Source organism: Mixophyes fleayi, chromosome 4 (genome assembly GCF_038048845.1).
Source record: "Mixophyes fleayi isolate aMixFle1 chromosome 4, aMixFle1.hap1, whole genome shotgun sequence".
In the NCBI taxonomy this organism is placed as follows: Eukaryota; Metazoa; Chordata; class Amphibia; order Anura; family Limnodynastidae; genus Mixophyes; species Mixophyes fleayi.
In genome coordinates this window covers 91,597,640-91,625,249 of record NC_134405.1, presented here as the reverse complement: position 1 = coordinate 91,625,249, position 27,610 = coordinate 91,597,640, and the positions used below count along the sequence as shown (strand labels likewise).

Here is a 27,610-nt window from a genome sequence, read left to right as displayed (position 1 = left end):
CCCATTAATAATTTATTGGAGTACTGTAAAAAATGTTGTAGGGGTGCAAGAGATCCTACACTCTCCTCTAGCAGCAATACACCGGCTGGGCTTGAGTCCTTAAGGCACGCATACTGAGTTCAGGGCCTGACTCATTAAGGCACGCATACTGACTTCAACGTACATTTGCAGTAGCTGCATTTGTTGGCATACTGTCCGGTTCTGGGCATGTGCAGAATGAAAGTATGGATGACACATACAAAATAGGCAGATGTGCTCCTTAATGACTAAGCCCAGTATACAAATGTGCAATCTTTGGCCTACAATCTCCCTTCTGTTCAACAATAGTAGTAAAACTAACACAAAATAGTTTATCTACCTTTGTAACATTTTTCGTAAGTTTACAGCAGTTGCTGCTGTTCTATGTGCCACAGGCTATACCTCAATGAAGGAGATCACACATATCGATTATCAGTCCTACTATAACTGGAAAGTTGTTTTTTTGCTTAAAGAAAACAGGAAATCCCCAGCCAATAAGCATGACCAAAATATGCTCATATATTCTATTTCATAAAGGAATTTTGAATTGTCGAACACATTGGTGAACACATCTGAACATCTTTTGGACTAACTTGCAGAACTAAGAAGTTTTTTGCTCAATTTATAAGAACAATTTCATACAGTGAGTATATAATGAATGACCTTTCCAAGACCTCTTCGGAAACTTACTGCATTAGTCAATTGCCACCTCCTCATCTGCTTCAATTTGTCAGATAATTACAGTCATGCATAAAATGAAAACACATATCCGTTTTAAATAAAATATTTAAAAAAAAAAAATCAGTGTTAGAGAAGGGAACATTCAAGCACTACCTAGAGTACTATCACAAGTTTTTACATTGCAGAATCTTTTTTTAATGTGATGCATCTGGGAAAGGAACACTTAAACTATGTCTTCCTCTGGCAGAAGATTCATATCATTATACAGCATCTATTATTGATGTTTATGGAGATAGAATGTAGTCTTATACTTGTTTAATTAATAGCCTAAATTCAAGACATAGAAATTGATGCAAGCTGCTTGTGTTTCCAGAAGGTAATGCTGAAAGATCAAACTGTCTCTTACACAGGGATCAATTAAAGGGAAGAGCTGAATTTCTAATGGATTCTGCACAGGAGAAACTATCATTGTTCAACCAGTGTCAGGCCGAAAGAAAACTCCCTTTGTAATTTAAAATTTGCTTCCTGCCGTATATCACAGGGAACGGTGTGGAAACAAATCTGATAAAATTTGCATTCTTATTTGACTATATGATTCAAAACTGTTTTAATACCTAACACGTAAATTGTACTAAGCCGCTGAGTCTTCTTACCAAAGCCCCAGAGGCTGCTCTGAGCAGCCATTTTCCCTGGGCCTCAATGGTTCTCTCAGCTTCAGCCACAATCTAGGACAATGTGACGATGCAGGAAGGAGGTTTGTGAGCAGCAGGACTGGTCAGATATTGTGGCGTCTGATTGGTCCTCCCACTCACACCACTTGCACCATTTTAAAGTGCCAAAGAAAATAGATTTGTCTGCAAATTCTCTTAGTTGGAGCTGCAGAGGCAGCTCGATGCAGCTTTATTTTCCCGGGCACCAGCTAGGGAAATAACGGTATAGTATAATATAGGCGGATGATTGTAATGTGGCTAAATGGATCTTTATGACCTAATTTCCAGGAAAGTTTCCTTTGGTGAAATAAAGTTTACTTTTTGGATACATAATGTTTTAGACAAACATTGCAAGCTAGTACTTCATCAAATTGTAAGAAATTGGCCGTAATGCACTGTAGTAGCCTCATCCACGCTTGTAGGTGAGCGTAGGGCAGCTTGAAGAAAATATCTTGGGGTAGAGACCCTCTTAAATAAAATCACTATTTCCTGATTATACCGTTGTACATGTTAACCCAATTATAACCATAAAATACATGTTAAAGAGTAATATATCTGTATATTTATGTACAAAATATATTTATAATTGCTCAGTTGGGATGTGAAAACTCTCCCCAAAAAGTTATTTTCACATTAAACACTTCAATACGTATAGGTGTGTTTTACCTTCACTAATAGTTTTGCATTCTAATAATAGCTGCGGCCTTAATTCTGTTATTTCACCCATACCCACAGTGCACGCTTTTTTAAAGTAAAAGGCTCTACAACAATATCCTATTGCAAAACAGATATACTAATAGCATAGCATATTTTATCATGAAAATATTTCCAAATAAGTCATGTGACACTAACTGGTGTAACTATTCTTAACGCAAAGAAAAGTACACACTTAACACAAAATGGTGAGTATATAAACAAACTAAAACGTTATCCTCCTCATTCACATCATGTTATTTTGTCTGACTTTTTTGACCTTTTAAATTACTTTATTTACCAATTATTATAACCAATACACTTAAAAAAAATTTTTTTAGAACTTTAAAATAAATTTTAAAGTTATATTGCTATTTTAAAATTCAGTTTTAATATAATGAGACAAAATATACTATACTGTTTATATTTTAGGGATACTAGAAGTCAACATGTGGTTGAAAGACCTGTTTAAAGTCATTCAGCCTATGGCCTCATAACTTAACAATGTCATGGAACTCCTCTGTAACTTTTAATATATTTTATAATACAAAGGTGACGATAATATACATAAAACTGCTGTAAATAACATCTGTATAAATTATGAGCTCTGTTGACATGTCGTATAATAGGTGATTGCTTCAGTGTTCAATAGGAAAAACCTGTGTATTATAAGGAACAACGTAGTCCCCACTGTAAATACATATATTACAAGTCACTTCCTATGTCTGTGACTTTGTAAAGGATCAAAGACCCTAGACTTATACAGGTCACAGAAATCAGAGGTGACTTGTACTATCTGTCCCATTTCACAATAGTGGTTTCATTCTCCCCTATATGATAATCAGTGTAGCACAGATCATACTCAATATAAGCTACAGTATTAGTATTATTTATTCACTTAATAATTACTGTTCATCAAGTGTCCGTTGTGAAACCAATCTATTAACAACCTACAGATAGAGAGGAAAGTGTGTTTGTACTTACTTTCCGTTGATGACACCATCTGGATTAAGCATTGGGATGATTTTGAAGATGAACATTTCTCTCAGAATCTCGGCAATGGGGTCACTGCTAGTGAGAAACTCCAAAGTCCCCTTCATCACCCAGCTGGCATTGCTCTCACCTGGGTGTACACGAGCTGTAAGCACCATATACTGTCGACTGCCTGCAACAAGCACAAGACAAATTTTACATTTAGAAAGTAATAGCTGGCTTTTGTCTAATAGCAGATAAACTAAATTATTGTCTTTCCTATACAAATTACTATTTTAAACCTGTGTCCAATGCATAATTACAACTTACTGTCTCCATTTTCCTCATCAATAAAAGTATACAATCCCCTGTTTGCTTGGTCCTCTCCAGTAACTGTCATGACTGTGGTGGTGGATGTGGTGATGATGCAGCATTAACCTTCCATGCTGCATGTTACAAGGTAGAAGTAATCAAAGTCATTCCAATTCTGTACAATCCTCACCCACAGACATGAACAAGCATGCCACATTCAGCACTGTTAGATGACTGAATGAACTTCCTTTTCCTGTGCTGCAAGCTCGCAGCCAAGTGTGTAACAAGATATGTGTTGCCCCCACAAGGTTTGTATGTACACCCTCCCTCACTTAACTTGCTCAGTGGGGGGGGTGGACTGGTCATCCATCGCTTTGGCAGTCTGCATTTCCTGCTCGGAGCAGAAAGGAATATCAGAGTTCCTTTATCGTGCAAACATTACTTAGTTTTGGAGACACAGAATGCCAGTCAATGTACAGTATTCTGGGACATCAAATCCCCAGAATCACATAGCAGTTAGCTTGTTATGCTGCCTGCTGACCACAGACACTACAGAGGGGAACAGAGACCTGATGCAGCATGAGTAGCTGCTACACAAAGCCCAGCAGCTGAGGGTCCCTGCTAGTAACACCCAGGCTGACAACGTGATGTGGCTCCTAGTTTCAGTAAATGGTAGTTTGGCATTTCAGTAGAAGACATGGGGGAGCAGGTAAAAAAAAACAGGGATTCTCCAAAATTGGAGAGAGAGTCAGAGAGCTGTCTCACTACCAAGGTCTGTTGTACTGAATGAATGAGAACTAGGGAAAAGGGTGAGTAAATAAATCTAGTCTAAAGAGAAGAGCTAGATTTTTGCAGGCAAGTATATCTATATTATAGACAGCTTTACTATGCTTTATTCCTATAAGTAACAGTGGTTTTCAAATTATCAAAGTTACATTGTTAAAATATCAGTAAGGATAGTATGGTTGAAAAAAATCCTAGGCCCATGATGTTTAACCTTATATAAATTGTAATTATGTTGCATCCAGGGTAAGGCAACACAACCCCCCATCAATATATGTATATATATTGTTTGAAAGCACCTTATTTTCCAAAGTAAACAAACATGTGTTCATACCTCTCTTTATGATTTAGCCTCTCAATTTCTTTTATGCAAAAGAAAAGAAAAGGTGACTTAGCTCTGAACCTCCTTGTGTTCTCCTATGACCTTCTTACAGTGAGGTGCCCAAAATGGTGCTCCACATTCAAGATCCCTGTTATACACACTAATAACTTTATCCAAGTCAAAATATTTTCCATGTATAAATACCCTGGGCCTGATTCTTTAGAGAGAGTAAGTTAAAAAAAAATAAGTAAGTTTTCTCCTGAACAAGACCATGTTACAATGCAGGGGGTCCATACTACTTTATTATTTTGCACATAAGATAAATACTGGCTGTTTTTTCATGTAGCACACAAATACTTGATAGCTTTATTTGTACACTGAAATTTAAAGTTGATCTATGACATACCCTATCCCAACTATAAATCTGCCATCATATTTTAAATGTACCCCCCCCCCTCCAATGCAAAATGGTTTTGCCAATGTGCAAAGTTATTATTTTTTTTGCTTTACTTTCCTTAATGAATCAGGCCCTAAGAGTACAAAAATAAATCACCAACTTTTATAGAAACTTACCACAAAGAAGAGAAAAGAAAGGTGTACTTTGCTTCCCTACTTAATTGTGTTGTGAACTATGTCCATGTGTAAAAAATAAATACTCTCTTAACTGCCATTTTAGACTCTAACCCCCAACCCTTATAAATAGGAAGTCTGGAGTGCTTAAGGAAAAAGAAAATTCTTCCGCTGATCCCAACTATTACTGAAATATGTTTAATTAGGGCAAAGGCTCTTGTACTTAGACATGTAATTGAGAAAGTTAAAAGGGAAAGGGCAATTTGTTTTACCCTAAACACTCCCCCCGATATTAACCTCATCTTGTCCAATCAACTTTTATCTGAAAACCTCAAACATCACTCTTTATTTTCAAACATCTAAATGTTTCTTTTATCTGAAGATTCATCAGCTCCAGAGGGACTCTCTATAAATAAAGTTTTACCTGAAGTCCCCCCCCAAAAAAAAATGTGTGACGTAAATCGTAACAAAGGAATGTGCACAAGAGTTGACAATGCAGATTTTACCAACCATACGGAGAGAGGTGGTAGGGTGAGGGGCAAAAAGGATTGAGGTCGGGCTAGAGAAAGAGGGACAAAACATTGGAGCGACAGAGACCTTCCTGCAACTTAGGTATTAAGAAGAGGTTGGTTGTGATATGATAAGAGTCCCATACTTTGTGGACGGATGTGCCTGGGAGTTTCTTAGTATGCTAGTTATATGCTCCATTTGATATATGTGCCACACACGGTTGCAGAACGAGTTGCTGGCAGGTGGAAGAGGATTTTCCCCCAACCCTGCTATTTGGCAAGTGGCAGCACTCATGATATGCCTAAGCAGTTTGCAGGCATGGTTACGGAAGTCTGGGATAAGCAGAGGGATCAGAATATGCTTAGTGTCTGATGGGATCTACTGATTGCTGGGGAGATGACTTTCTTCCAAAATGATTTGAGTTTAGGGCAGCTCCACCAGCTGTGAAGGAATGACTCTGTTTGGCCCCAGTTCCTCCAGCAAGTGTCTGATGCATGTGGAAAAATTATACAAAGCCTATTTGAGATATAATACCACTGACTCCCTCTGCTTTTCTCTCTTCTGTGAATAAAACCTGTTCTGATTTAATTTTTAGTGAGAAGATTCCATGTTACTTTACAGTGGGAAATAAATTTTGTAAAGTGGAAAATTTTGTGTAACTCTTTGCAATTTCAAATGTTCTGATGTCACCATGCTTGGGAAGTGCTGGTAAGTTTTTTAATTGGTTCCAAAATATGGGATTGTTGCAGGTTATTACTGTCACGAGCCGCGGCGGTACGCTGCATCCTGGAGTGAACTAACAGCACGGCGCATGCTTTAGTTCTATGCTCTGTTATTATTCTTGTGGCATAGATGTAGGAGGGTGTAAGGACATCCTCCAACACCAGGGGGAGCTCTCATATGATTTAAACTGGTTCATTTATATTTTTATACATGCTTCCTGGTTTATGTTATTACCTATGCTAGTTCTAGCTAGTAATTAATTAGCTGCCCCCTGAGGTTGATTGTCAGCCCTATCCTCCTCTGTCCTGATTGGCTCTTAGTACTATTTAAGGCAGTGAGGTCTGAGCCTCACTGCCGGTTATAGCGTCCTGTCTCCAGTACTGCTGCCTGCTCCTGTTCTATTGTTTGGTGTGGAACCTGTGATTGATTACCCGTGTATGACCTTTGCCTGTTCCTGGTCTCTGAGCCTTTGCTTCTGACCCTGATCTTACGCCTGAACCTGGATCCTGAACCTCTGCCTGTGACCTTGACCTTTCTGCCTATTCCTGACATATCCTCTGCTGCCCTGTCCAGTCCGCTGACATCTGGCCTGTCGCTACTCCATGTGCAACCTCCTATACCTGTGCGCTACTGTGTAAGCATAAACTCATACTACTCTGAGCATAAGACCTGGGGGAATCTGAGTACCTGTGAGCACAACCAATCTCTACGGGAAAGGCGGCTGCTAAAGGTGAAGACCTCTTCTACCTGTTCTATGAGTTTATGCCGCACTGGTGGCCATAACAATTACTACTTTCTTCCCTAAGTCTGTGGGAAAAAGACTAGCATGATTCGAAATACATACACGGCTCATATATTGTTCAACCCTTAAGGAAGCCTAATCACTTCTCAGTGTGTTGACTGCAAAAACAAATGTGCATTAGTAGACATTTGTCCTCCTGTCCTCCATGTTGGCCGTCACATTAGTATAATTATCTTTTATTTATAAGGCGCTGCAGCGCCTTACATGACATATACAGAATGCAATGATCCATAACAGATTACATGATACATGAAAACAAAATACAAAGACCAGACATACTGAATAAACAAATAATATACAGATAACATGATAATTCAGATCATAGTATTTATGGAACAGTGAATGAGAGTGATGGTAATGACCAGCTTGAATTAGGCCTGAGCTTAAGAAAACAGGCCTGGGGAAGCAGGCAAAGAAGTACAGAGGGTGAAGGAGAATACAAGGATAGTCGGACCCTGCTTGTGAAAGCCTAGACAAGGAAGTTAGATGGAAGGCTGATAGGCTTGAATAAAGAAATGAGTCTTAAGATCACACTTGAAGAATTTGAGCATAGAGGCTAACCTGATAGGGTGTGGGAGCTCATTCCACAGCTGTTGAGCAGCCCAGGCAAAGTCCTAAAGGCGGGAGTCAGGTAGGCCAGAGAAGGAAGTTACAGTAATCAAGGCGAGAGATTACAAGTGAATGAATAAGAGGTTTGGTGGCCTCTATGATGAGAAATGGCCGTATCTTGGATATATTCCAAAGATGGAAGTTGCAGGATTTTGAATGTGAGGTTTGCAGTAGAGGAACAAGCCAAGGATATTCCCTAGGCATTGGACTTGAGGGACAAAAAGAATGTAAGTATTATTAATAGAAAGAGAGGGGGGTGACGGAGCCCTGCAAGGGGGGGTATGATTAGTTCAGTCTTGTAAATATTGAGTTTAAGAACGTGCTGGGACAACCAAGATCAGATGGTCAAGAAACAGAAGGAGACACAAAACCTAAGGGAAGGGGAGAGGTCAAGAGTGAAATATAGATTTGGGTATCATCAGCATAGAGGTGATACTGGAGGCTAAAGGATTGGATGAGATCACCAAGGGGGAGGTGTAGAGGATAAAGAGATGGGGGCCAAAAATGGATCCTTGGGGAACTCAAACAGGTAAGGGAAGAAAGGGGATGTGGAGTCAGGTGTAGAAACTGAAAGGAGCAGTTGGTGAGGTAAGAGGAAAACCAAGAGAGGACAGTGTTACAGAGGTCTATAGATTTGAGAGTTTGTAAAAGGAGGGAGTGGTCAATAGGATTGAAGGCAGCAGAGAGATTGAGAAGGATAAGAAGGGAAAAATGTCTTTTAGATTTAGCAAAGGTCATTAGCATTTTCGGTGGACTGGAGGGAGCGAAAACTCGATTTGAATGGGTCAAGGAATGAATGAGAAGAGAGAAGGGTGCAGGCTTCATCTGCAGATACCAGAGTGATAAAAGAGAAGGAGGGTGGGCTAGGAAGTGGAAGAGACAGTGGGAAAAGGGGATGGAGATAGCATCCACAGAGGAGGGTGGGAGAGGTGACAATGTGGGTAGGGATGGGGAGAGGGTTAGGCAAGAAGGGACTGATGGGAGGTCATATCATGACATATTGACTAAAATTTGGATTTGAAGTGAGTAGCAAATTCGAGTGCAAAGTGCGATGAGGGAAGTAGGATTCAGGAAGGAGAGAGGAGAGGAGGCAGTTGCAGGTGGGAAAAATGCAAAAACGGAGGTTGTAGAATCGGGAGGAAATGAGTGTGTTAAAGTTTGGAGTGCCACAGTTGAGGCAGGGACCAACGAAGCTTGATGGTGACAGCAGGGGTTACAGTCAAGTGCAGTGGTAAGGGTGTAATTATAGAAGGAGGCAAGAAAGAGTGGTGATGGGGACGATGAGTGAGACCGAGGAGTAGAACATGGTAGGATCAATGGTGTCAAGGTTACACCAGGTGATAGTAACTTAAGGGGATGAGGAAAGTGAGAGGGATGGAGAGATGCTAAAAGAGAGGAGATGATGGTCAGAGAGAAGGAAAGGTGTTGAAGTCAGGGACAGTACTAGATGGGGAAAGACCAGATCTACAAAGTGGCCACTGTGCTGTGAGGGAGAGGAGGTCCATTGAAAGAGACCAAGAGAAGAGGAGAGGGAGAGAAGTTTGAAAGCGGCAGGGTCTGAGGGATTGTCTATGGGGATTTTAAAGTACCCCAAGATGAGGGAGGGAAGATTAGAAGAGAGAAAGTGAGGGAGCCAGGTGTTGAAGTGATCAAGGAATTGAGAGAGAGAATCAGGATGGTAGATAACGGTGGGATGAATGGAAGAGGCGGATAGAGTGTACCTCAAAGGAACACATTTATAACAGCTTGTAATTTATAAAAAAAAGTAAATGAAACCAGCAGGTGTATTTGTGCATGAACTATAAATATCTCATTGGGAATGTCAATTAAATATTGCTCATGAGAGCCAGAAACCTAGCTGAATGTGTAACAAGCTAATAGCTGAATATATAAATAAATCCTTTTTGCTTATTATAAAATCATTCAGCCACCTTGGAAATATAGTGATCATCAATTAGCATATAATTAGGTACTTGACTTTTTTTTTTTTTTTTTCTTTTTTTTTTTTTACATCCACACCGTCAGCAGTAAAGTGAATGATAACTGGGCTTCATTGGGAAGATCACATATTTAAGAGGAAATGTACCTTGTTACAAATCAGCTTTACTTTCACTGCTGTTTTCTGAAAATACATAATAAGCTGTTTTTCTGCTTAGAATTTCTTAATTCTGATTTATCGGGAAGCAATGCTGGGGGCTTTTACTGATCCTGGCAGCAATTACAAAAACTAACAAAGTTATCCATTCAATCTTTACTTTATTATCAAAATATATCTATTGGTTCTGGACTGATTCCGTTTATACCATGTATTTCTACACCTAAATAGGTTATGGCACTAATGACAAGTAATGAAGAAAAGGTGAACCAGGCAGTGAATGCTGCAATACTGTTTACACCACTATGAAGCAAAATCAGTACAGGCATCAAAGGTATAATGTCTGAGGAAGAAGTTTAGTACTTTGAAATGTGTTGCAGGGCATATATTGGTTACAGGTCACCTGTTTTCGAACTGGCTCATGGCTACTACAAGCCCCAAAGTGTTTTATATGCATAAATTATGTAAATATATACATTTGTAAGTTTATCTAAAACAAAGTGTTTCCCACTTGATCTATTGCTGTCCCTATACTGAAGCCAGGACTGAGGGACAAGATACTCAAAGAGGCTTGGGGACTGCCAATGATCTCAAAGTCAGCTAACATTAGCACAATTTTAAGTGCATACGTTTTATGGTTTCATTATTTTAATCTCCTTGCATTTGGTCTATTGTGGCTTTCTTTGATGTATCTCCTACTTCCCATCTATTATCTTTAGTAATGTGATATATTCAGTTGTGTGGAGTTGACCTATGTGCAGTTCAGGAAGGTTTAGCTTAAATTAAGGCCATCTCACTTAATTTAAGGGAATTGTTTATTGGACTACATTGGACGACATTATTCTATACTATTCTATCTGTGTTACTTTACTTTATGAACAACATATTGTAAAGTGAAAAATAGTTTTTTTTTTACTCTTTACAATGTCAGATTGGGTGATGTCACCTTGCTTGTCAGCCAAGTGCTGGTAACTTTTTACCTTGGTTCCAAAAACCAGGAGTGTCAAAAGATATTACTACTTTATTTCATTAAGTGTTATGTAAAAACTACTTGTATGGTTTAAAGCAGTCTGGAAGACATGTTCAGTGCCAGGAACCTATAGTGAGAGTGGTGAGGGACACTAAGTCCTCCCCAAGTTGGTGAAATTAATTACAAACTCCATTAAAATAAAGTTATCTCAGATAAAACACATGGACTCCGCATGGTCTGCTGTTCTGGGAGGCACTTAGTACCCAAAAGAGGGTATGTGGGTCAAAATTCTCCTCACAAAACATATCCCTGACTGTATCCCATACGTGCAAGTACTACACTATCAGTTGTGCTACAAGTGGTCTGTGTATCCTTTAAACCTTGTGTGTTAAATACATTCTGGGTCAGAGTACATGGAAATGATAGACTACACCAACAAAAGGCGCACTTTAAACCTGCAGCACCTATCCAGTTAATGAATGAACTGGCTGAGTTGGCTGGCCATGTAGTAAAAATATACATCCAGCAAAGCAACTCCCATGGATTTCTGTCTAGTTCTCCACAACTTCTGACTGATAGGTGATACCGTCTGCCTCAGTATATTGCAGAGGGAAAAGTTAGGTGATCAGGGTGCACGCAGGATAGTAAAGTGGAATAACGCTTGTGTATTTGCTTATATGGCTAGTCAGGCCACACCCTGAGCAGTAAGTTTTTAAATGAAACATCTTAGACATTAGTGTGTTCTCTTCTAGTCCGTAAGAAGTTTACCAATTCTACTTTACTGTTAAACTAGCATATATGGACAACCATAAAATAGCCAAATCGCATATATACCAGCATCCCTGATGTGAAAAGTGGAACACCTTATGCCACACCACTGATCCAATCATGATCATGATCCACCTCTGCCAGTCTCTTAATCCATTAGACCATTCCACTATTGCCATTATAAAAACAGATATCATTAAATAAACAGGTACAATACTACTATTATGATACTTGAGGTTTAAAAAGATGCAAAGACCAATGTAAATTATTTCATGGTTGTATAATTAACACTTACATATTGGCACTTTTAAGTGGTGCAACTTATGTCACACTGAAGCATTTTCCTTAAATATGTACATTGGACATGTATGAAGGCGTTTGTTATATCTTAAAATTGAGACTGCATATATAGACTATATTCACAAACTGTTTTTTTTAAGTTTTGTATACACTTGGGATTTTTATTTTTTGTTCGTGCTATGTTTGCCTTTGCAAATTCATTCTCATCTGTTTCCTTCCTCTATAATAATGGTGATTTAACGCTGTTTAGCTGCCACACGCCACGTTAAATGTATGAAACAGTACAGCTGTAGCACTGAATGGGGCTCATGAGAACCCCTAATTGACAACAGCTGCACACAATATAAAGCAAAGTTGATGTGTTTTATGTTTTACAATCGATTTTCACATCTTTAACAGCCTTTATCTATACTGAGAAGAGGAAAAGTGGGCATATTGATCATGAGGTCACATTACAGATGTTCAGTATATTAAACTGAGAAAACCATTGCAGTCCTCACAATCCCCAGCACAAACATTTAGTAGAATATAAAAAGTCACACCTATGCTTTTTACCTAGGTACTTTGCTTCTGCGGTGATTGCTAATGATGATGCAAATGCACAGGACCAAACTGAAAGAAGCAGTAATCACTGTCTGTAGTATTCCATCTTCAGAATAGCTGGCATGAAAAGCGCTTTATGTACAATTTTTGCTGTATGGTTAATTTTTATACACACTGTATCAGATTCATTACATGGCACACCTAGAAAGCTTGCAGTACACACATTACATGAAGGAAATTAAAAATATTCTCTCATTTGCTAAAAAAAAATGTTGAATCTTAGATGTTATCAAATAATTACTACCACCAAAACTACTATTCTATATATTTCGTGACCAGTTTTCTTTCCATAGACTTATGGATGAGATTCACTCTTATGTCATTGCAATCCACAATGGAAGCCAATGTCTATGGCAGTCAGGGCTGTCATCAGAAATTGTGGGGCCCATTACAAATGAAAGAGTCAGCGCCTTCCCAAGGTGTAGTGTGGGCATGCTACAGCAACCCCACCCACTCCCCCAACAGCGACTTACAGAACCTGGAGATGAGAGATCAGTGATTCACTCTCCTTCTATGAGTGAAAATTGGATTGTGATATTAACAGCCATTACATGAGCTCCCCTCTCACTAGTGTGGTCTGGGCTAATACAAGCTCTAACACGTGGGGATCCTCCACAGGGGCAAAAACAGGATTTCTAGAAGGGGAGGTTCCATGCCACCAGAATGGGCATAGCTAGCATTGTATACACAGGCAAAACTATGTGCACTACTGTTATTTGCATGCAGCTCTCCCTTCGCAAGCATAGCAGTGTGACGGCCTCGATGGGATTTAGCAGAATCTCTTGCTCCCAGTTAAATCCCCTAAGAGGTGAGGTTGGTTGATCACAAGACCCTCTGCAAGGATGTTGAAGTGTCTGTGTATGTGCTCATTCATTCAAGTAGAACATGGAGACCAGGAGCTGGGTGCCATAGCAAATTGGGTAGGGGCTCAGAGATGCCACTGTATCCTCCTGCCCACCTGCCATGTTCTGAGAAGTGCATAGAGAGGGACTCTTCTAAGCATGTATGACCGGCTCATAAGAGAATACCTCTCTGCTCTTTTCAGAGGCTAGTGGTAGCTTGGAGGTTGATGTGGGTGCCCCACTGCTAAAGGGTAACATGGAAGGTAAATTTAAATATTATGGAGATATGAGGAAAAATGTAAGTACACAAAGGAGACATGGAGGGACACAGAGGAAAAGTAATTGGACACAGGAGAGGTGGGGGGTACAGGGTGGATGGCCTTGCATCATTTAATATGTTTTATATTATACTATATAGTGTTAAAATGCATCTGAAATTAATTCCACTGTATCAAAATCCCTAACCTTTCGGGCGGCCTAGGTGGCCCCAGCAATTAATTTCAAAGTGGAACTTCCATACCAGCACTTCTAAATTTCCAGTTTGACCACTGCCTGTAATGCTATATACTTTTTGTTGTATGCTCTCTGTACAGCGCTACAGACCTTTTGTGGCACCCTATAAATTAAGGATAATAATAATAAATGGAATAACACAGTCATGCAATTTAGTTGAAATTTACATCAATCTGTGTGTTGGTGAAAAATGACCAGTTAACCTGACTAAATCCAGTTGGGCAGCCACCACCTGCCAACAAGCGGCCGATTGGAAATAACCTAGACCTCCGTATGTCAAGCAGTGTTGAACAGACTGGGACACGTATATCATATGGAATTTATGAAATGCATTATTAAACGTTAGCCAAGTCATTCAGAAAAACATGGGAGCCCTGGGCTGCTCACCATTACTTGAGACTACCTTTCAAAAATAAAAAAAAATATTTACAAAAATTACACATGTTGATCGCAGTCTTGCATGCATTTTTCTGGAGGAAGGACCTCTCTTGGATTACCCTTCCTTTCCGCTGTCTTCCCATCGCGCTTTCCCTCTTTCAGAGAAAAAAGCTAGAATGCTAAGAACCCTTCACCCTGTACTATTGCTCAGCCATGTTAATTTTATTGCAAGTAATGTTTCTTTGAATCATCATACAATATGGTTGTGGCTAAACATGAGTCCTGTGATCACTATAATACGCATCTTATCCTTCACTAAACTCTTTATAAGAAATTTAAAATTACAGTCGGAATTGATCGAGATTCAATTGTTTGACTTGATCACCAAAGTACCAGGTCTGTTCATGTTGGGTGATGATATATGAGGGGAACTCCAAAAGTAGGTAAGGATGATTAGTATGCACTGGTTCACAGCAGTTATATCATCATCATCATCATCTATTTATATAGCGCCACTAATTCCGCAGCGCTGTACAGAGAACTCGCTCACATCAGTCCCTGCCCCATTGGAGTTTACAAACTAAATTCCTTAACATACACACACATACACAGAGACAGACAGAGAGACTAGGGGCAATTTAATAGCAGCCAATTAACTTACCAGTATGTTTTTGGAGTGTGGGAAAAAAACAGAGCACCCGGAGGAAACAAACATGGGAAAAACATACAAACTCCTCACAGATAAGGCCATGGTTGGGAATCGAACTCATGACACCAGTGCTAACCACTAAGCCACCGTGCTGACCCCGTTTTATGGTGTATACATGTCTTCAATTCCTTCTACCACTTCCCACATATAGTATATTTCTAACACATATCTGTAGAACTTACATTCCATAGGATTTCATACAAAGAGATAACACAAACACCACTATTACCGAATTCTGGAAGTTCTGTCCAAACTGATCCACGTACATTTTGTGCATATTCATACAGAAACACAATCTAGACATTTTGCTCCTGTGTGATTTCTTTAACGAGTGAACAAACACATAATTTTAAACACTATAAGTGCATGCAATTATGTTATCAACCTTTAAAAACATCCAACATGGCGTTTCCATTATTTCAACAGTAACTGGCTTTACAAAGATATTCTTTCATCCTTTATATCCCCTTTAAGTTATGCACAGAATCAGCAGCAGATAATCATTTCCAGACACGGCCTCAACATAGCTTTTACAGAGTCTCACTATTCCTCTTGTGTCCTCTTTATATTCTGTAGAGATGATAATGGGAGTATAGGGTAACCTGTATTACATCCCATTGTTTTTTTCCAGACCTATGGTTGCTCAGCAACTACTTTTTGAGTATATAATTGAAACTCATTTCCTTTTCAAATGATAGATGTGCACAAACTATTCAACAGTGATAAAGAGACGGAGGCAGTGAATTCATAAGAGTATGAATTGTTTGGTTGCATGTTAGAGTTTTTGTTATGGAATTCCAAAATCCACATATCTTACTATGCTACTGTTTAAAAGAACGATGACTTTTGTGCATCTAGGGGAATTTCATTGTGGAAGTGTATTAATAGACACAGATAAACCAGTATAAAAATTTAATAAAGGCAGTCCAAAGTACTATCATGACATATTTTTGACATTTTATGTAAATGAGGGGCACCTCAGCAGCATTTATAAATAAATAAATACATTTATGAATTGGTGAGCCAAATGTGATAATAGTTAGCACTTTATTGTGGTTGCTTTACTTTTGCTTGCATGTGATTTTCTGTCATGGACCAAAATCCCCCAAAATTGAAAAGTATTAAAAAAAAAGCAGAATTACGGTGTGCTCCAACATATGCACATAGTGGAAAAAATAGGTGCAATTATGCATAAAAAGCATTTTGCATCCACCAGGGATAGCTTAAAAAAATATAATAATAATAATAATACTAATACTAACAACACCGTTAATTATAGTGATTTGGAACATACTATAAGAACATTATTATTAATTATTATTATTATTATTATTAATTAGGGTGTGCTCCAACATATGCACATAGTGGAAAAAATAGGTGCAATTATGCATAAAAAGCATTGTGCATCCACCAGGGATAGCTAAAAAAATATAATAATAATAATAATAATAATAATACCAATACTAACAACACCGTTAATTATAGTGATTTGGAACATACTATAAGAACATTATTATTAATTATTATTATTATTATTATTATTATTATTATTATTATTATTATTATTATAAGGAGTGCAGCATATTGTATCTGCACAATAACAAAACAAGGTTAATTTGTACTGATATATTGTAGCAAAGCACTGTCTCAGTGATGTTCTTTATTTCTAGAAGAGACAGTATTCTGAAAAATATTTGTTCGCCCCATATAAAAAGCACTGGTCTGTGGGATTGGTCTCAATTGGGCAGCCATCCTGGTCAGACACATTTTTTCAGAGCTCCTGGAAAGTCTCCCTAAATTAGGCTCCTTATTGCTTTCCCTGCACCGCACACTGTGCAAACAAGCCCCCCTGACTCCGCGGAACCTCCGGTCCTACCCGGACTTAACTTCTGACAGCCACTTCTCCTGCAGACCGCCCAACGCTCCAGAGGCCTAGCCAGCACCTGAAGCCGCGGCCTCAATTTCGAGAGAGCCGAATGCGATTTTGCCGCCAGACCTAATTCACCCGCCGCACCCCCCACTGACAGCCTGCAATAATGGACCAGCTCTGGAGCCCTTACCACCGAGACCCACATGGAATAAAATTGTGTGGCGGCTAGGGCATATCCAGAATCTGTGGTCCAACGCCCCACTGGCTTGTCCTCTCAGACTAAGAGTCAATGATTAGCCTGCTCCTACACCCTCCACCTGTAAGAGGGTAAGTGCTCGCATCAGCCGCAGCCACTTGGCTATTCTACTGGGGGTACCTGGCACTGTTCCCTTCTGTGCTCATATTGTCTCGGCACTCACCTCACAAAGACAATTAGATGCAGCAACTGCTGCCCATTATCTGCTACATCCAGGGATGGATTAACCCGAGGTCCAACTGGGCTACAGCCATTCAGGGGGCCCTTGAAAGTGCACAGCGGCATTATTGATCAGGGTGGGGGCACCCCTGACCCGATCAATGCTGCTGAGCATGTCACTGTAGTCCTTTCCCGAGCTCAGTGAGAGTGAGACTCATAGTCTCACTCTCACAAGATTTCCTCAGTAAGGCGCTTACAGCGTACCGCAGAAGGACTACAGTGACAGGAGAACAGAGGGGGGCAGTGGGCGGCTCATGGGGGGGGGGGCTCACAGGAGAATGGAGGCCGAATTATGGGAATGTGGGAATGGAGGCCAGGGGCCTCCATTCCGCGCTACATCCAGAACACCTAATCCCTCACCACTCTTACAGCCACCACTTACCTGGACTGCTGCACCCCATAGGAATAAAATTCTGTCCCCTCAATTACCTCGGCCCTTGCAGCTCTGACCAATCTAATTGTATGACTCTACTACTTCTTCACTGAGACAGTGCTGCACTCCAGTGGTCAGTGCATAACATTACATCTCTGCAATAATTGAAGCAATTGCTTGTCATACCAAGAACTTTTGTAGTCCTACCCGTGGAGTGGCTGGTGCTCTTTGAAAACTCAGGAAATACAATGCAATAATTCTTCACCCACTACCCGGGGCCTGATGAGTCCTGACTGATTCTTCAAATAATATTGTACAGCCACCCCTCCCTCCTGCAGCCTCACTCTTCCCATCTCCTGCTGCTTCCTCATTATCATCATGTCTCACAAGAACAAGAAGCCTCCTGGCAGGTCTACAGCTAGCTTCTTTGGAACAAAAAGTAAAGCCTTGTTATCCACCTCCGACATTTCATCATCTTCACTGTCTACAGCAATACATCTGGACACCCAGATACAGACTCTAATAATTAACCTTCTTGTAAGGGTGAATATAGTCCTTAAATAGGAACTCTTAAAAGCAACAAATTTAAAATGGAACTTGCTTCCGTGATCATTCGGAAAGATGCTCTAGAAACAAAAACTGATGATTTCTGACATTCGCAAGTGGCTTTTGACAGATAGTTATCCCGACTGCATGAAGAAGTTGAGATCTTGAAAGAAAAACAAGAGCACACAGAAAATCGCTCCTGGTGCAACAATATCCGTGTCCGGAACGTATTGGAAGATGTTCCACCATTTGAGATTCAACTCTTTCTTAAAGACCATTCAGAGTCTGAGTGTCTGATGGACCGTGCCCACCATGCCCTCAGGGCCAGACCAGCAGCAAACCAACCTCCATGTGATATCATTGTGTGTTTCCACTTCTACCGCACCAAAGAGTAAATCCTAACATCTACCAGGAATTCTTCCTCAATAACCTCTAACGACATGGACATCCAATTATTTCAAGATCTGACGTCCTCCACTATTAAAAAACGTAGATCTCTCCAGCCTGTTACCAGAATCCTACGTCAACACAGCATTTGTTACGGATGGGGTTTACCCTTTCAATTTCAAATGTTTGCTGCAAACAAGACATCCTGGCCAAGCTTGACATTCTTCCCGACTCTGCTTCACTCTGCAGTATTTCGAAAAAACACGAATAACCAGCTCCTCTGGCCCCCGACTGCTGGTCTAGAGCCTCCCGACACCAAGTTCGAGACATATTTCCCACCTGATACGCCCAAAAGTCCTTGTACACCCCTTTCCTAATTACAATTGCTCACTCGGCAAGCGTTTTGATGTTGCTGAGATGGATTTTCTGGACGGACTCTGACTACAAGCCTTTGCTGACTTTTATTTTCATTTTTGCATTTTGTACTGTTTCTTTTCTTATTCAGCACTATATTACTGTTTAAAGATTTTTTTTTCTTTTTTATATATATATATACACTATGTTGGACAGTCCCTCACAACCTCAATCAAAGGTCATCCCTTTCTCCCCCTTCCGCTTCCCTTCCCTGTTTACACCTTTCCGTTACCCCCTCCATACCACTTTTCATTCCCCCTCCCTCCTAATATACTCTCCCCTCTACCCTCTCGTTCCCCCCCTCCTTCCTCCAGTTGCACATCCTCCAATGCTACTGGGTCATTACATATTGCTAACTGTTTGCCTTTGTCACATCTGATCCTCTAGTCATAGCCCACGACCCGGGTGCCTCTCACATATGCTGCCATTCCACCTCTCACATTCCCTATATGATTGGTATATTGCTTTTCATGTTTATATGAATTAAGACATACATTAAAGGGTTCTTGCCCAATTGGGATTTTCTTTCTCCTTTATTTCTCTCTCTCTTTCTTTTTCTCGTGGCTCTTTTCTTCTCCCACCGTCCCTCTCCAGAAACCTGGATTATTCATTTCTCTCATTGTAGCATTGGGAATCCCTCCATCACTGTGGTCATCTCACCATGGTCTTCATGGCGTTAAAACCCCTCTCCATTAATGTCAAAGGCCTCAACTTCCCTCGTAAATGCATCATAGTCCAGGAAGCCTGCATGAGGGAAAAGGCAGACAGTCCTCCTTCAAGAGACGCATCTCACAGGTACTCATACACAGCTCCAGGGTAAGCAATTTTCCAAAACTTTTTTGCCTCAGTGAATTGTAAAAAAAAGGGGCGTGGCAATTCTTATTCACAATAACGTGCCCTTCCAGGTCTCTTCCACCTATTCGGATATGGAAGGCTGCTTTTTATTTGTGTTGGCTACTCCTCATTCCATCTCAGTCACACTGGCCTCAATTTATGCCCCTAACCTGGGTCAGGGATCGTTCTTCTATAAGTTGCTCCGACACATTAGTCGTATTATTCTAGGAGATGATTTCGATGTCATCTAAGATCCTCAGTTAGATAAATCCTCCATCTCTCTTATTTTCAAGATAATGCCTCAGAGGATGTTGCGCCGGGTGCCATCTGGGAGGCTCACAAAACTACCATTCGTGATCAAATTATTAGCGCAGCTTCACAAACTGAGGAACAGGCAGCTCTCAAGGTCTCCTCCTTAGAGCAACGCATCCCCACCTTCTTGGCCCAACATAAGCTATTCCCTGACCCCTCCTTGTTATTAAAGATAGACTCCCTAAAGGATCAGCTTAACACCCTACTCTCCTGCAGAGAGACCTGCTTCCTACAAAAAGTTCAGCAGAGCTTCTATGACAAGGCAGACAAGGCGGACTGTCTACTTGCTTGAAAGCATGACCAAGGGCTCATAGATAAGATTCACAGAGGATTCTCAAACTCTATAACATACGACCCTCTAGCCATTGTTCATGAGTTTTATGCAGCCCTCTATAACCTTCCTGACCCCCCTCCCCGTGGGGATCTTTTGTCGCCCTCTTTAGAGTCATAATTAGCGAGCTCTCCTCTTCCTTATCTCACCCCGCCCCAACTTAACAGCCTAAATGTAGACGTGTCACCTCATACAAAGTACACGCAGCTAAAAAATCCCTCAGGCCCTCCTTAGCCGCAGGTGCAGATGACTTTTTCGGCAGTATATTAGAAGAAATTTGCAGCGGTCCTCACCCTACATCTGACAGCTTTTTATAACCAAATTATAAAGGGGACATAATTTTCACCCTGCCACCACCCTCGCTAACATTGCTGTCATCCCTATGTCTGGAAAAGATCAGCTACATTGCTCGGGATACAGGCCAATCTGCCTTCTCAATGCAGACCTTAAGCTCTATGCTAAGTAGACTCAAGCATCTCCTCCCACCCCTTTACCCCCCGACCAGGTCAGATTTATACCAGGGAGACAGGCCCCTGACAGTACTAGGAGGGCTATCAACCTGATCCACTCCATTCATGATGACAAACTACCCTTTTTAAAAATGGCGATAGCCACTGAAAAGGCATTCAACCGTATCTTCTGGCCATTCATGTATGTGGTGCTTGGATTAATGGGATTCTCTGGTAGATTTTTCACAGGGGTTCTGACTCTTTACCATCCCCTTCTGCAATGGCCTTACATCTAAACCCTTTACAATTGCCTATGGCACTCAACAGGGATGCCCCCCCTCCCAAACTAATATTCGCCCTTATAATTGAACTGCTTGCTGCCAGAATTAGGGTCAATCAAGCCTTCTCGGGCATTTGGGTCGGATCCACTAAGAATAAGATTGCCAAAATTTAGAGAAGGGAGCGAACCACAATAGCTGCCTGAACAGGGATGTGATCTTGAGTAGTATCAAAGGCATGAAGGGTAAACGAGGAGAGAAGGGGGAAAAAAGCAAAAGAGAGAAAATAGGGCAAACTAACCGAAATAACTATATTTAGACAATGTCTTCATCAACATATCCCATCCTGTTTACTCTCCCCCCTCTACTTTCTGAACTAGACACATATGGACATTTTTCAGGCTATAAGATAAACCCAACCAAAGCAGAGACCCTTGATTTTTGCATCCCATATTCTGATAAATCTAATTTAGCTTGCACATTCCCATTCACTTGGCAGTTACAGAAAATGAAATATCTAAGCATCTTCGTGACCAAAATGCTCCACCAACTCATCTAGGTCAATTTTACCCACACTCTGTCCCAAATAAAATCAGATTTAGCCAGTTGGTCCCAACAGTTATTCTCTGGTAAAAATGAACATCCTCCCACGACTACTATACCTCTTCTAAACCAACCCCATCCAACTACCTCCCTATGTATTCAAATTTCTCCAACATGAAACATCCAAATTTATCTGGATGGGCAAATGCCCTCGCATAAGGCTCCGGGTGCTTCAGAGATCCTCCCGGGGTGGAGGTCTTGGTATCCCAAATGTCAAACAATACTATCTTTCAGCCCACCTCGCTCAGTGTGTCTTATGGAATGATCCTACACCCGCTACAGTTTGGGCACTTGTCGAGGCTGAGAGCTTGGGCCTACTTTCCCTTGCTTCCCTCCGCTAGCTCCCAAAGGCACGTCGCCCTAAAAAGTTCATCCTGACCCATCCCTTAGCTACCTGGGATTCAACTTCAAGAAAATATTGTTTCTCCCTGCACCCCCCCTAGTAATCCCTCTTTTCAGCTCTCCAGAGTTCCCTCCAGGTTTACAGCCCTCCACTTTCTCATCCTGGTACTCCTGAGGTGTTAGTAATCTGAATTACATCACCCGCACCTCCTTATTCTCCCAATTCTCCGATATCCAAGCAGCAATTGGACTACCTACACAATATTTCTATCAATATTTGCAAATCCGCAACCTCCACTCTACGGGAAAATCCTGCTTTACCTCTCGCCCCTTAACTACCATTGAGGTATTGCGCCTGCGCCGAGCATTAATGCCTGATCTGATCACTACTACTTATTCTGAACTGATCTCCCAGACTCCCTCTCCTCATGACCCCCATGAAGTAGCCTGGGAACATAACCTGGGAGACCCTCTAGACGACGAAGACTGGATTGAAATTCAAGACAATGCCGTCTCTAGCTTAATCTGTGTTCGATTAAAAGAAAATATATATAAACTCTTGTTCTGCTGGTACTACATCCTTTGCCTCCATAAAACGTTGCCAGATTCCTCTGACAGATGTTGCCGTTTATGCTCTGGCGAAGGTCCATTTCTTCATATATGGTGGGATTGCCCGAAATTAACCCTTTTTCGGCAGGAAGTCAAAGATCTGATAGAATCCATTATTCTGATCAATGCCCAGCTTGATCAGAAATTCTTCCTTCTGCCCCTTGGATTTCTTACAGCCACTAAACATCCGAACAAGTTGGCCCGCCATCTTATTTCTGCCCACCACTTGCCAAATCGCTTCTGATTGGAAACACCCTCTCTTCCCCTCTTTTCTCCTACCCTCTTTAATCTACTTTTTTTTTCATTCTCCCTCCCTTCTCTTTCTCTGCTCATTTCTTACAATACGGAATACGGAAACCCCCCGGTCTTTTTGCTACTTACATTGTCCCCAAATATTGTTTTCTCCTTCCAAGGGAGAATTCTTATACCATTGCACTTTAATTTTATGAACAGTTGTATTCGGTCTTCGTTCTGTTCTGTTTTCTGACCGCTAATAAAGTCTTAGTTGGGAGGAGGGGGGGTAGGCGCCTAATAGTGGAGTATTCTTAGAACACTTTTGTACCACGAATAGATAATCATGAATGCATACCAGATATATATGATCATAGGCATATAGAAGACGATCAATCCAACAGGTTCAGTATGTGTTCTTTAAAGGTTCCCATGAGAACAGAACAGAAACAAATAATAGTGTAGCATTGTTAAGAAACGTGTGTCCCAACACCACACCACACACTCTAATTGTGTTTATGCATAGCGGATATGAAATAAACACTCATCTGTATCTCTCAATATTGCTTGGTCACCTTTGTTGGTCCTCGACACTCCCAGGTATAGGGGTTTACATCTAGCAAGCCAGCCCTTGCCTATTATTTGATTCTGTTTTGTTCTTATGAGACAACTAGCAACCTTTAAAGAACACTTACTGAACCTTTTGGATTGATCGTCTGCTATATGCCTATGATCTGACAATACTACACTAGTAGGCAGCTACTCACCTTCCTCTCCATCTTTTCTTGTAGCTACATCCAGATCAACCACCCGGCTATTGGGAGTGTGGCCGCCACCTGTACATGTGGAGTGTTTATAATATTATAATATAACCTTATGGACTTTGAACTGGACTTTTGAGTTTAGCACCAGGTGTATCTATTTTTTTGTATTAATTGACTTGCTTATAAAAAAAAAAGAAAAGGCAAAAAACAGGTCCTCAGGTCAAGTTGCTTCCACAATTAAGGTAACTTCTTTTAATATCCATAATAATTTTAGATAATAATAAAACATGTTCCTTGGCAGGGAATGCTGGAAACTCCAGGTCCTTCCTGCCTATAGTTGGCACAGCTCCACAAAGCCCCTTTAGCACTCTATGGGACATGCATGGAAATGTCTTTACTGCTCATGTACAGTTCCATCATACCCTGCACTTGTTTCAATACCTGCTCTGGTTTCCACAGAGCAGGCATTCAGAATGTAAAAAGGTAAGTGTGTCCGGCAAGTGTGGTACCCTCCTGCCAGCCTTCCTTCCGCAGAACCTGTTCCTTGACACACAGATCCAAACTGACAAAGATGTCACACAGGCTCTCATTTACAGAGACTGATGCTGACTCACACATATACTGACAGTGTAGCATCAATAGTGTATAACTGACAAATTCTGACATCAGAACTCACTGTTTATATATTTATTATTTACAAATCTGTCCATTGAGTTTCTCTATTGTGTATTTTATCAGGATAAAATGTTTCTGTTGCACCATTTTAGTATAGCATTTTTATATTGTTATGTCAATACTCACAAACTCCCTTCTTGTTTGTCTTTTTGGGACCAAATAAGGCAAATTTTTTCCGCTAGCCCAATGTCCAGCAACCTCTTCCCATTAGAAGGATATATAAAATGGACTACTGAAACAGCATTTGGACTATGCCTTTGCAGTTTTCTGACTCTTGTTGGGTCTCCTGTTTAACCCTAACACTACCATGCATCTGTGACAAATTTGTACCTCAAGAGACTCATCACTTGTACAACTTATTATTGCCAAGAATATCTTATGGGCATTATATTATATGTATATAATAACAATATTTTATTCTGCAACTAACGTATAGAGAGTAAGAGAACAGAATATTGGCAGACTAGATGAACCAAGTGGTTCTTATCTACCGTAAAATTCTATGTATCTAACAGTGCATATCACCAGTGTTTCTTGGTAAGGGGGATGCACGGAGACACATGGGGATAGCGTTGTCTCTAAAATCAATTTTCCCATGTGTCTACAGGTGAGCTGGGCGCATCATAGCTGGCTGGAATTTTACACTTCGGAAACCGGTTGTTGCTTAAAATGGTAATGTAGAGAGTGCTAGATTGTGTGATGCATTCTGCTGATATCAACAATGCAGCTTGTCACTGGCTTATTCTATAATGTGAATATTTTAAGTATAATTTCAATACAATTCACAATATGGTGTGTCATCCCTATACAACATCACTAAAGTTTGTAACTTTTGTATTTCTTAGACTTTATATTTTCCAAACATTATCTAGAGTCCCTTGAATGCTTAACAAAGGAGCTAACTTAGTACATGTCCCTTAAAGCCTTTTGTGTCATGCTGTCTTTCCAATAGATGAACCCCTGCTGAATAACACTTCATTTGGAAGCCAAGCCCCCATCCAGAGAATTTCCTCTTTTGGCTTGTTAATGCTTTAACAAACAGTAGATGGTATCATATATTTGATGGTAGTGGAGGCCGGCAGATATTATTATATTGGATTGTCCTATTTGGAACATCCCCAGGTGAGGGTAGGGAACAGGATAAGGGAATATAATCAGATTAGACAGATCTCAGAGGGGAACTAAACAATGGCTTGTGACTTTAATTTCCTTAAAAATAAGGAACTTTCTTTGCATATTTGGAGCACAATGATCCAGCATTAGAGGACTCTAACATTTAAGCATGCTATAGACCCTGATGGACTTTAGGTAAGTCACATCCTGATTGCTGCATAGCTGTAATTAAAATGGTAGCTGCATCAGCAAGAACATAAAATTTTAGATGGAACTAAAAATCTAATAAATGTTTGTGTTACAAACCAACAAGGACCGTCCACTAAGTCATGGATCAAAACAGTATGTGCTTCTGCATACGTGATTTGGCATTGGCCTATGTGATGTATGATGGGCTTTCAATGTAACGTTTTGGGCACATCTCCTGGCTACAACATATATGGGTCTTGCAAATATTGTTTTCCTCTTAATAATTGCACAAAATACATGCTTTGCGCTGGTTCATTTTTTAGAACATAATGACTGATCTGTTATTTTGTTATGCCTTATGTTATGTTGACATTCATTTATACATTTCTTAAGTAACTTTCAATTGTAAAATTACTGTACACTGGAGGGGGCTATGCTAGAGTTAAGTCATTATGAACTTAAACATCTAACATGATTTCTCATTAAAGAAACATCGAACCTTTGTTTAACAATAATGCAAAATACTGATAGCTGCAGCTTTATTTTGTCTATGTTTATTTCTCATTAACCATGTTTTGATTTCTGTTCATCAACATTAATAATGTTTTCTTCTGAAGGCAACCAGAGCCTGTATAGTTATTCTCTTTATTCTATATTAATATTTCAGTATCTGATCAGTCACCTGTGAATAGCAGGCATCTACAAGCATGCAGCCATCTAATATTAGTACAATTTTTGCTTTTAACATGCAAATGTTTGAGTCCTCTAGTGGACTGTTTAGGAACTACAGTTTGTTTGGAAGATAAGCAGTGAGAAACTCACGGGACTGGTTGCAATGATTTACCTCTTCATTTTCTCTTTGAAGGTTCTGTAGGAGGACAGCTGGGTCTTTTTTGTGCTAATATTAAGCCACATCTTTTAATTTCCCCGCATTGGCCATGGTGGGTGTCTTTTTATAGCCAATTCCAATATTAGATTAGGTCAAATGATTCATCCCATACTATAGCTTTTCCTGCACCTGTCTTCCTAGGCAGCATGCTGTTCATATAGTATTAATAAGGAACAGGGGAAGTGCTGACCCTTTGAACACTATAGAATTAAAAAGAATTCACCAAAGGGATTCATTTCCACAAAGCTTTGACAGATCGTCTTAACCCTTATTGTACATACATGTACATTTCATGGTACATTGAAATGATTAACAAGATAAAAAAAGTTAGTACACGTTTTGTATAGAATAGTCCTATCATTGCCCAAAATTTTTTATACAATAAACATTTTAAATTCTTGTAATTAAAGTAAACATATCATGAATTACTCTTGCAGCTGATGGATGCAGGCCCGGCGCGCCCATTAGGCAAAGTTAGGCAGTTGCCTAGGGCGCCAGGCTCTGGAGGGCGCCTCAGAAATAAAATTACTTTAAAACTGTGCGGCGACCGCTGACCATACCTTCCACGACCGCCGCACAGCTTCCGATAAATCCACGGGGAGGGGGGAAGGGGCTATGGATTAACACTGCCGCCTCTCTGCTCCATCTCCTCCCCTCCACTCACGGACTGTCGGGCATGACTTTATCATCACGGCCCGACAGTGTCAGTGAGTGAAGGGGAGGAGACGGAGCAGAGAGGAGCAGCTTTATGGAGGCAAGGTAAGGAAAGACGTGGGGAGGAAGGAGGAGGGCGACGATTTTGACAGTGTGCCGGGTGCCGATTTTCAAAGTGTGCCTGCTGGGGGGGGGGGGGGGGGGGGGGGCGCCGATTTTTAAAGTGTGCCTAGGGCGCCAAGGACCCTAGCACCGGCCCTGGTTGGATAAGTGATCTGTGACTGTGGCTGCCACTTCCAAATGTGTTTGGGGGTCTTGAAATACAAATTACTATAGATAAAACACAGAATATATAGTATAGGACCGGTGGTTTTTAATGTACAAAAGGC

At 40.5% G+C, this 27,610-nt stretch overlaps 1 protein-coding gene across 2 annotated transcripts in view; it reads right to left on the bottom strand.

Moving 5' to 3' along the window:
- AGBL1 (AGBL carboxypeptidase 1) overlaps positions 1 to 27,610 on the bottom strand; it is a 504,403-nt gene that overhangs the window by 273,273 nt on the left and 203,520 nt on the right. For both annotated transcript variants that reach the window (XM_075207749.1, XM_075207747.1), the window contains exon 18: positions 3,087 to 3,267. In XM_075207749.1, the coding sequence (XP_075063850.1) occupies positions 3,087 to 3,267 (181 nt within the window). The remainder of the gene's footprint in view (positions 1 to 3,086; positions 3,268 to 27,610) is intronic.